The sequence below is a fragment of the Sardina pilchardus genome, chromosome 6 (assembly GCF_963854185.1).
Source record: "Sardina pilchardus chromosome 6, fSarPil1.1, whole genome shotgun sequence".
NCBI lineage: Eukaryota > Metazoa > Chordata > Actinopteri > Clupeiformes > Clupeidae > Sardina > Sardina pilchardus.
The window spans coordinates 9,964,542-9,976,155 of record NC_084999.1 but is presented as its reverse complement, the minus strand read 5'-3'; the positions used below and the strand labels follow the sequence as shown (position 1 = coordinate 9,976,155).

The window sequence follows — 11,614 nt, the reverse complement described above, 5'->3', positions numbered from 1 at the left end:
AATAGTTCATTAACTCCTAACCAACAGCAGATGGATTTTACACGCCTTCAGTAAGTAAGTTTACATTTGCGTTTGCTGCGTACAGACTTTATTGCCATCGCCTGGACGTGCTTCCAAGATGTGCAAAGACGCAGGAGAAATATATCATGTCCGCTTTTTTCCCCCCTCTAAGCAGACCAGATCATTTTTTAAAAGTGAGTGGGTACACCATAACGACATATTCCATGACAGTAAATCATCGTTTCCCCATCTTCAAGTGCCCATGACCGGCCCAGGCCCACCAGAGGATGCTCCCCTTTCTCCATACCTGTCTTTACTATCCACCTGACACCAGGTCTGAAAGCTTAATACCCACATGACGAGAGCCCTGTCTCCACATTCTCACACCCATAACTTCAGTTCAGGCCCCTTCTGGAAAGATTCGGTCTGACTTTCACTGGATTAGCAGGACCAGGAAGCTTGTGGTCGGGCGTCTCGGAGAATGATATATAGGACACCAGTTGATTCATTTGCTACCGTGCATCCATAAGCTATCTGGCAGATCAGGCCATCCGATTTTTTAAAAGAGCAGTGATTATACAGTAAGCATCTCGGGGTTAATTGGCCGTGACTCGCGTTAAACCCTCGCTGGCAAGCCAGCAGACGTTTTTTTTTGCCAACGGGGAATATGAGTGTACGTACGCGTGTATGTGTGTGTGAGTGTGTGTGTGTATATATTTCATTTTATGTTGACCATGAAAATGAATAGCGATGCTGTGTTACACACAAAGGGTCTCAATGAATAGCCTGGTGTTAATGTGTGTGTGTGTGTGTGTGTGTGTGTGTGTGTGTGTGTGTGTGTGTGTGTGTGTGTGTGTGTGTGTGTGTGTGTGTGTGTGTGTTTGTGTGTGTGTGTGTTTATGTGTGTATGCATGTGTGTAGAGGCCATCAGTCCACAGCAAGGGCTGACCATCTTAGCAGTGAGGGTTTAGTCATGGAAAGTGATGCCCAGTTCCTCTGTGAAGACCAGAGATGACATGCACACTGGCTTTCATCTTGTGCTCAGACAGACGTGCTTACGTCCGAATGACAGTGAGCCACGTCACAGCAGTGGATCTGTCTACACAGTAATGTGGTGTTGTAATATTGCAAACATAATTATGTAATATATTTCCCACTTCCTAAAAGACCAAAAGAATGATGGAATATTGTTTTGCATTGTTGTTCGCAAACTCCTACTGTTGATGATCTATCAATATGAGCACAGGTGCTGGTTTACTCTGATGAACTTGGAAATATACACTGGAAAGTAGAATCAATGTAACTTGAAATTGAATTCGTTTTTAATAGAACATTTACACATATTCATTTCAAGACTACTGAATATACTGGATCCACTGTGGCATTGATATTGACTCTAAAGCACTATACGGCTGACTAAACTGACATTAATCTCAATGAATGTTGACTTAAAGATACAACAGATTTTCTCCCAAACAGTAGATACCAAGACACAACCAAAAGTTTGCACTTTTTTGAAGATAATTGTATTGTTATAAGGTCTTCAAAGAATATTTCAGCACAGAGTGTAACAGTAACAGAGACAAAAATGAATTGTCACCAAACACAAAAAAAGTACAAAATAGAATCAATAAATAAATCAAATATATACCATATAATAAATGCAATAGCTACTGTATGTGTTGGCTATGTTTTTGCATCTTTTTTTTCTTATCGGTAGCTGGGTAGTAAGTTTTTCTAACACATAGAACCTTGAAGGAGTCAATACTGAAAATACAGTAATAGGTTTTTTTTATTCTTAGACAAACTCACCCACTATGTACTGTACAGGTGTGTGTGGCCATGCTAGTCGAACTAAATTTCTTTATCCATAATATACAGTTTTAAAGCATAAAGCGGTCTTGACGTAAACATTTTGTGCTGAGAATAAAATACTTTGCAACTATGCATGGTACAATAGTTACCATTACTCTCAAAAATGTACATAATCAACCGAGAAAAAGGCAGTTTTCTAACACTCGCCGTCTCCATCAGGAAAAACAAAGGTTCCATTTGACATAAATATACACAAGTCTCTGTTTTTATTGTTTCAGGTCATTCAGTCAATCCTTTCAACAGTTCTCCCATTTTTTTTGTTGTTCAAGAAGATGTCGAAGATCTTCATCATCATTCTTTCCCTCCTCCTTCTCCCTCTTGTTCTCTCTTTCTCTCTCTCTCTCTTTCACTGTCTGGATCATTTGCCTTTGCTTCCTTCGTCCGTGTCCAAACCGGCCAACATTCAACCGCGACTCATGTCCATCCAGTCCTCGTGCTTTCCTTTTTTTGTTTTAGAATATTATTAGAACATCTTTTCTTTTGTAGTTTTCTTTAAAACACACCTCAGTCTTTTTTCTCCCTCCGCACGTCCACCTCAGACACCAATGAGATGTGAGCAGAAAGGGAAGAACTGCTGCGGAGTTCTGTGATGTCACAGTGGGGGGAGGTGAAAGGTCAAGGGGATGTGTCACTGGCACATGGACAAGCAGCAGCAGGGACAGAGAGAGGAAAAAGAGAAAGAGAGAGAGATGGACAGAGAAAGAGAGAGAGAGAGATGTGTGAGCATGTGTGGAGTACCTATGTGTAGGTATACATGTGAGCATGTGTGTGTGTGTGTGTGTGTGTGTGTGTGTGTGTGTGTGTGTGTGTGTGAGAGAGAGAGAGAGAGAGAGAGAAAAGGAAACTAAGTGTGTGAATGACAGTGAGGTTGTGTTTGGTGGGGGGTTGGGGTTTCTGTGTATGAAAGTGTGTGTGTGTGCGCGTGTGTATGTATGTGTGTGTGTGCGCATACATGTGTGTGTGTGTGTGTGTGTGTGTGTGCGTGTGTGTGTGTGTGTGTGTGTGTGTGTGTGAGGAGCAGCAGATAGCAGCTTTGAGTTTTGGGGGTGGCAGGCTGGTCTCAGTCCTCATGGGCTACTGGCCCGCAGTGAAGCCAGGTGGTCGCTGTGCTGGTTCTGAGCCCGGAAGCGAAGCCTCTGCTTGTTGTTGTTCTTCTTCTTTGGTTCTTTGCTGCCTCGATGCTTCACCGAACCACCTGCATGTGTGTGTGTGTGTGTGGGTGAAGAGAAAGAGAGAGAGAGAGGAAGACATGAAACTTTTGAAATAGTCTATTAATGCTGTATTATTCAGAGTTGGCACTCACTCCGGTATATTAACTTTGGCAGGTTCCCCTGCCAGAATGAACCCTTTTTTCACCCCCATTTCATGTATTAACTTACTGCAAAAGCACGTAAGGCTCACATAGATACACACACACACGCACGCACGCACGCACGCACGCACGCACGCACGCACGCACACACACACACACACATACACAAAGGCTCACACACACAGGCTCACACACAGGCTCACACACATACACACACACAGATACACAGACACACACACACGTTGTTGAGAGAGAGGAAATTGCATAACAGTATTTCCAAGGCTGTCCTTTCACTCGGAGGTTAATATAGCCCAGGTGTAAGAGAGCTGTGCAAAGCACCCTGGGAAAGCTTGGTGTACAATGTCCAGGTTGGCAGCGAACTGGGACGCCCAGTGCAGACAAGTTCAGACGAAAGGTCAAAGAATCAGCAACAACGCCAGAACAAAGATCTGTATAAACTGTGTGTGTGTGTGTGTGTGTGTGTGTGTGTGTGTGTGTGTGTGTGTGTGTGTGTGTGCGTGTGTGCGTGCGTGTGTGCGTGCGTGTGTGTTTGCACACAAGTTTGCGTGTCTCTTGTATCACCTAAATTGCACGCAAACCTGAAGGGTGAGGGAGGGAGAGCGAGTCAGGCTTGGACGAGGAGATGCTATCTGGACCCTGTGCTGGCACACCAAGAAACAAGGGCCCGCGCTATGATTACCACGGAGAAGGTTTGTGGGGGAAAATGCCAGAGGGGGGAAAAAACGAGCGTCCCGAAAACGATCTCCCCACATTAAGCCTTTGTGGGGCCTGGCTCAAAGTCTTATTATTGCACTTGTTCAGGTCATTTAGCATGGGAAAGTGAGGTGGGGTTTTTTCGTAATGTGTGGAGACTTTATCTAAAATTGGCCCCTAACTCGTGGCTCTGGCGTACCCGGGAGCTTAAGTGCTGCTCTCAGCACCACACTGTAAATTCCTCTTAAAAAATGATTTTCTCAAATGGAAACAATCATGAAAAATAGGTCCTGTAGATGTGTGTGTGTGTGTGTGTGTATGTGTGTATGTGTGTGTGCGTGTGTGCGTGTGTGTGTGTGTGTGTGTCTGTGTGTGTGTGTGTGTGTGTGTGTGTGTGTGTGTGTGTGTGTGTGTGTGTGTGTGTGTGTGTGTGTGTGTATGTGTGTGTGTGTTTTTTTTTTCTGACTTTCTTTGCACTTTTAAGGTAGCGACGGGGGAAAAAAATTAACAGTTTCACATGGCCGCTCCAAGCACAATTTCCTGCAATTAGTCCAATCGCTGCTATTTCTAGACCTGGACATTAAAAAAAAAAAAAAAAAAAATCTTATGGTCCAAACAATTTGACATGCCACAGCGGAGTAGCAAAAAAAAAAAAAAAAAAAACGTTTTTGTTGCGTTCGCACGTTGGCTCCGTTCTTTGGTGGGCTCTGCGGCCGGTCCAAGACTCCGTTGCACACCAGGCACAATTAGTCACCTCCCCCCCCCCCCCCTCCGACGGCTTCTCATAGCTTAGGAGGGCAATTTCCAAAACGACGGAGAGGGAAAGTCACCGAACTCTTCTTGGTAAATGTCACTTTCGATTTCGCCGCCGAGCCACCGTGAGGTTATGACTGCATTGAACACGGCAGCGGCGTTTTCCTCCATCTAGACCGCCTGCACTTCCCCTCTCTAATTGCCGTTTAAAAGGGGCTCATGTTCATTCGAAACAGTGTTGCTATGCACTTCATAAACAAGGCCTTCAATGCAATCAACTCAAGATGGATTACGCATGACGGCTATAAAGCTTGGCGCTCTGCACTACAAAGCCAGCTATACCAGGCAAAAGTCCCACATCCCTGCCTCCTTTCAACCCATTAGAACAATATTCTGTCTTCTTATAAAAGACCTCTATTTATGGCAACACGTTGGCAGTGTGAACAAATGTGTTCTGGCTCATTCCAGATTTTGCAGTTATACAAAATGTGTTTCAAAAATAACCTAATACATGTTACACTTAAATGATATTGCTACATCAAGTTATTTTCAAGCACAAATAGCCATAATGGTAATTGACAATGAAGCAGCAAAGAATTTCCTAATTATGCCGCTTGTTTTCTGATCTCAAAGATACCACCATGCACTATCCCGATGGGCTAATCTGTTTAAGCATTGGATAAATGCTGTTATGAAGTGCACAAGCTCAAATGAATCGCAGGCGATAGCGCCCTGGCCAACGGAGTCTGTGCCAGTAAACATACAGATTATATTTTTACCTAAGTACTTAAATCCGACAGCTAGAGGGCAACCAAAACCAAGTGAAAGCCGTTTCCTGAGCTGCCCAAAGCCTCAGACTGCAAGTCAAAGTGATACCCCTGGCTGCCTAGCTTGCATGGGATTCAATGCGCAGGGGCATATGTTGAATAAGTTGGACTCTCTGAGAGTTTGATTGCTTGCCATCTAGAAGAATGAAGCTTGTGAACACAATGTTGTTTTTTGCTTAATGATCTGCTTGGTTGTGAGAGCCCGCAGTAAATCAAATTTGGCATGGCACGCACAGATAGGACAGTACCAGATAATTGTGCAACTTCTGATACAGAGCCGCAAACGAGGGCATAAATTATTCTCTTTGTCTTCAGCTTGTTGTTTGCGGCAAAGTTTGAGTTACCGCACGCTGGCAAAATGGAAGAGGAACTTTTTATCTCATGGAATGCCTCATTTTCCTCATCGGTTCCATCAGCTTTGACATGACTGTGTAATTCACTGTGATTTCACTGACATGGCTTTTCCTCTGAAGTTCGATAAAAATAGCACATGTGCCAAAAATGTTAATGTTGAAATGGTTTTCAGGGCAAAACAAACAAACAAAGACAGAGAGACACAGCATATCAGCTAATTAGAAGCAGCAAAGATGTGTGTGTGTGTTTGTGTGTGTGCAGACTTGTGTTTGTGTGTGTCTTGTCTGGCCTATATGTGTTGTAATACATGTTTAAAAAACACCAATGTCACAGTCACCGCAATATGGCATGTTTGTAAGCAAATGTGCAGGCCGTCTTTGGCTACAGAAGTGAGACTGCTTTCCCTCACATGGCCACAGGGTGAAAAATGTCTAAATGTTCACTTGGCAACAGGCGCGGTGTGAAGGAGGAAAAGTGTGTTCGCATGTGCATGTGTGGAAGCTAGCGTGTCTTTGTCCAGATCTCCATCTGGCTATTTTTGCTGAATTACACCGCGTTTGGCACGAGCGCAATAGATCTCTGTAAGTACGTGATTTACGGAGGAGACGTACAGAAAGTACATTGTCTGGGTGTGAGCGCCACTCTCTCTCTCTCTCTCTCTCTCGCTCTCTCTTTCTGTACATCTTCATCATCTGACTGGCTCTGAGAAATGCTCCTCGAAGCGTTCCTCTGCCACATACGATCTTATCAGCTGCCAACGCACCTGGCAGCGCGAGATTTAACATCCCACCATGCACTGGGGCGGCGGTTCCTCTCTGACCTCCGCTGACCGTGCATTCCACCACACTTTCATTGTGATCCATCACTTTCTCTCTCTCTCTTTTCTTCCCCCTCTCCTCGCCCCTCGGCCCCCTTCTCCATACCTGTTTATGCCACATGCCTAGTTAAACTCTAGTCTCTCGGCGTGAAAAGAAACAGTGCCTCTCTCAAGATGCCGCCCCCCCCCCCCCTCTTTTTTTTATGCAAGTTTTCAGTTTTTCTATCTCATTAAAGGAATTTTATGGTGTTTTCCTTATGCTCTCCAACTCAACTTTCTCGGTGCCATCTACCTTCTTTCTCTTGTTTTTCTTCGAGCGTATCCCAAGGAGATGAATGGCTTTAAAAGTCATTATGCGAGTGTGAGAGAATAGCGAGTGTGTTACTAATCCAATCTTTGCATTTGGAGAACACCACAGGGGAGGGAATTCACGGCCCCAAGATTAATATGTTCAAGCAGGACAGAGAATAATAGTATATTTTTCCCCGAGACCAGTGCTAAATCTTGCCTCGTGTCATGACAATATGGTTTTTTTTAGGCTTGGCTTGCCATAGAGAGCAGCCAAAATGGCAGCTTAATCAGGTATACACACACACACAAAAAAAAATCCTCCCCTACTATTTTGCTTGTGTATATGTATGTGTGTGTGTGTGTGTGTGTGTGTGTGTGTGTGTGTGTGTGTGTGTGTGTGTGTGTGTGTGTGTGTTTTGTTGTTTTGTGTTGCTGTTTTGTTTATTTCTAATGACTTCAAATGAAATGAAGACTCAGGCCCTTGGGCCCCAGTGCACCTGTGGTGCGGAGGTCGGGAAGGGGGGGGGGGGGTCTGAAGCACCCCCTGGAGGGGTGTTCTCTGGGCTGAGTGTTTGACGAGCTGGCTGATTTGATTTGACGCGCCACAACAGCAGCAGTAGCAGCAGCAGCAGCAGCAGCGCACTGAAGGGCCTCCTGATAGCATCTCCTCTTCCTCCTCAGCATCCAGCATCCCTCCTCCAGGGACACACACACAAGCCCGTCCCACCCACCCGGGTGTTGGGTTGTGACTTGACAGTTACAGACTAGAGCTGAAACCCTGTGTGTGTGCGTGTGTGTGTGCGCATGTGTGTCTGTGTGTGTGTGTGTGTGTGTGTGTGGAGAAGGTTCGTGATCGGCGAGGGCATGACCTAATGAATAGGAGAAATAAGCTGGCTGTTTGGGGGGGGGGGGGGGGGGGGGGTTATGGGGTGCAGCCCAAGTGACTTCATCCCTGCAGTCCGACTCGACTCACTCAGGAATCGGAGGCTCTAATCTGATCATGCCGGGCCTGCGGTACCGGCTAATCGATGGCTGACCTCAGGAAAGACATAATGGGAGGACCAGAGAGAGAGAGAGAGAGAGAGAGAGAGAGAGAGAGAGAAAGAAGAGAGAGAGACGGAAAGCAAATGGCTTCATCGCCAAAACTCCCCTCAGCCAAACGCATTCTCATCTTTCACACGGCCGGCGATTAGTATTAATCACTGTCTCCTTCCGTGAAAAAAAGAGGGAAAGAAAATCGAATGGCGATCTCAGAGCATCAGGGGGGCGACTCGGGAACGTCGGCAAAGCCTTTTGCTAGCAGCTGCTCTTAAGAAGAGCATTTGTTTTGGCTAATCCATCACATCATCTTCATAAACACACACACATATACAGAGACAGAGAGAGACCGAGAGAGAGAGAGAGAGAGAGAGAGAGAGAGAGAGAGAGAGAGAGAGAGAGACAGAGAGAGAGAGAGAGTCACACACATACACACACTCTTAGACACACTCAAAAGCAAAAGCAAAAAGCGCATTATTTGTGAGCAAAGGAGAGGAGCGCTGGCGCCAGAGAGATTTGATTTCAGTGGCAGGAATTGGATTAGCTGCCATTAAGGCCCCTCCTCACACATACATTTATAATGCCGCCAAGGAGAGCGCACTGACGCAGCAGCCAGCTCCACTCTCTCTCTCTCCTTTACACACACACACACACACACACACACACAGACACACAGATGCATGCACGCACACACAAACAAAGATGCACACACACACACTTATCAACGTGGAAGAGTTTATGTGTTCATATGTGTGTGCACGAAACAACAATGTAGTAGAGGACCGTTTCTGTGTGTGTGTGTGTGTGTGTGTGTGTGTGTACTGTATGTGGGGAGGGGGGTGGGGGGGTTTGTGTGTGATTCTGCGAAGTCTGTCAATTTTAGAGAGTCGCTTTTTATTGGAAGTGCATCTTCACCTAATATCTATGACTCAGCCTGAGTCACTCAGTTAATGTTGGTTGTGCAAGGAGGAGGAGGAGGAGGTGGAGGAGGAGGACAAGGATGAAGAGATATGGGCTGCATTTCCAAAGCGCTGTCATTGTAATGAGCGTATTTGCCTAAGTGTGTGTGTGTGTGTGTGTGTGTGAGAGAGAGAGAGATAGAGAGAGAGAGAGAGAGAGAGAACATCAAAGTAAGACCAAGAAACGGAAGAGTCTGCGCTGAGAAAGAAGAAAGAACAGCAGAGGAAGAAAAAAAAGGCTCCTCTCTCTCGCCCAGTTAAGACAATTCTTTATGAGGAGAAGTCCATCTTGTCAACTGGCCGACAAGGCGCTCTTCTGCACAGCGTCACTTAGCCTAACAAGATTTCTCTGGATCGTACCTTTCCCTCCGCTCCGCTCCTCTCCTCCTCTCTTCTCCCACTCTCTCCATCTTTCCCTCCCTCCTCTTCATCCCTTCCTCCCTCCCTCCCTCCCTCCCTCCCTCCCTCCACCCCGTGCCCTATTGCTCTGCTTACAATCACCGAGCTGCTTAGCGAAGGATGATTTAAAACATATGCATTCCGATTTAAAAAAAGCTAATGTTGGGATTAGGAGACTCATTATTTTCTCGTCTATGGAAAACGGCGGAGATTAGGCGGGCCAGGTTGGTCCACCGGGGCCGGGCCTTTGAAGCTCCTCGACCGCTGACGTTAAATAGAACCGAAAACCCGACGCGGCCCGGAAGATTAGCGTGTTTTTAGCTCTAGAAAAAACACAAAGGCGCGCCCCCGACGAAGGCCTGATTAATCCGTCCGGTGTCGCTTTTTTTCCACTTTGGCATTATTCTGTTTTTTTTTCTCTCCCAAGGATAGAAGCTTGGATGCCTCCGCGACACATGACAGTGTGTGTATGTGTGTTATTTGGGGTGGTGGGGGAGGGTGGGGGGGGGGAGGGATTGGATATCGGTGGGTGATGCTGATGGACTGAAGCGGCCGCGGAGGCGAGGCGACTGTTGCTATTTATCACCGGGAGCATCCATCTCGGGCCGAGGCCGTACGTCTTCCGCAGATGTCCTCCAGGGCTCCCCCGTGACACGGGTCTGGCCGAGAGTGAGAACGAGCTAAAACCCTCTGGATTTCCCACTGGCTGCCGGAGACCATAAAGTTTGAGCTCTCCGCTTCCAGTCTTCTGCTCTTCCCCTCTCTGTCTCTTGTCGTCTTGGTTCCGTCCCTCTCCGCGTAGGTCTCTGTTCGTAGTGGTCAGCTGTGTGTTATTCTCTCTCTACTACAGTCTAGTTCACTGGTCCACACCCTTGCCTCTGACAGCAGTGGCTTGTCGGCCTAAGTTGTTTTGGCCCTGTAGTTTGTTCTGAGGGAACGCACACAGGCAAGCATGCACGCATGCGGACACACAGACAGACACACACACACACACACACGCACACACATACACGCGCGATTATGGTGTCACTGTGGCCTCTTCATGAGGCCAAGGCAATGTGCTGCATGATATGCCTGCAACCACAAACCCCCTGGGGGAGATGCCGAAAGAGTAAAAGAGAGGGGGAGAGGAGAAGAAGAAGAAGAAGAAGAAGAAAAAAGACGTTGAATCTGCGGTCTCCTATCTCTTCTCCAGCCTGACTCACTCGCAGCACATCTGTGTATAAGTACACAGATCCCTCTCTCTCTCTCTCTCTCTCTCTCTCTCTCTCTCTCTCTCTCTCTCCCCCTCTCTCTCTGTTTCTCTCCTGCTCTGTCCCTGTGCAAATGAGGGGTAATTAGCTCTAGTTGAGTTTAATTACTGGCTAAATGTTATGTTTCATTTCTGACGAAGCAAATAAAAAGCTGCCAGCTTTATCAAAGAGGGGGCCCCAACCCAGAGCTATTTCTGATGTCACTGGGAGAGGGACGTTTGTTTGGTCGTGTGTGTATGGATCTGTCTCCTGTATCTATATGATGCTGTGTGAGTGATTGTGTTTATGTGTGTGTGTGTGTGTGTGTGTGTGTGTGTGTGTATTGGGGAGGGAGGGTAATCTCACTCCATACCTTCCTGTAACAGAACAGGAGGACCGGGTGAAAGGCCAAAAGAGGAGAGCTCAATTTGAAAAGATCAAGGGCATCCTGGAATCCTACAAATTCATCATCCTGCGCTGCGCTCCTTACGGCAGATGTCAATTACCCTTAAACGTCAGCCGGGGAGAACTTGGGGGAGAACTCTGGTTCCGTTTTAGACGCTGCAATCTCCAAGTCACATCTCAAACGGGGGCCTTTCATCTTCCTCAGATGGACTTCCACATCTGCTCGGCGCCGAAATATAAAAGTGGAATGATATGCCGAGAATTGCGAGCAGGGGACTGTTTCCTGCATTCAGTGCTCCAATTAGTCATGTCCTTGCCCCGCCATGCACAGCTGACGAGGTCACCGAGATGTATGTGCTGGAAAATGAGTTCATGATTTATTGCTGATTGTTCATAACAAGCATAATATGCGGTCTGATGAAAAGACAAATGGCTTGCAAATGTGGTTTAACACATTTTTGACACGAGGGCTTTTTTTTTTTTTTACTTTCTCCAAGCGAGACTACGGCGAAAACCGACTTACTTTCGTATTTAATGCTGCGCTTCGTGGAACGGCGAGTGAGCCCGGGCGTTTTTATTTTTTATCACCACAAAAATAGCCTCCCCTTGCAAAAACTCTCGCGCAGATATTTGTACAC

General features: G+C 46.5%; 1 protein-coding gene across 1 annotated transcript in view; it reads right to left on the bottom strand.

Annotated features, from left to right (window-relative positions):
• Positions 1-1,372: 1,372 nt before the first annotated feature.
• The window catches only part of rspo2 (R-spondin 2), a 62,154-nt gene continuing 51,912 nt past the window's right edge, over positions 1,373-11,614 (bottom strand). Inside the window, exon 6 of the mRNA XM_062537665.1 lies at positions 1,373-3,070. Within this exon, the coding sequence (XP_062393649.1) occupies positions 2,943-3,070 (128 nt within the window). The 3' untranslated portion in view covers positions 1,373-2,942. The remainder of the gene's footprint in view (positions 3,071-11,614) is intronic.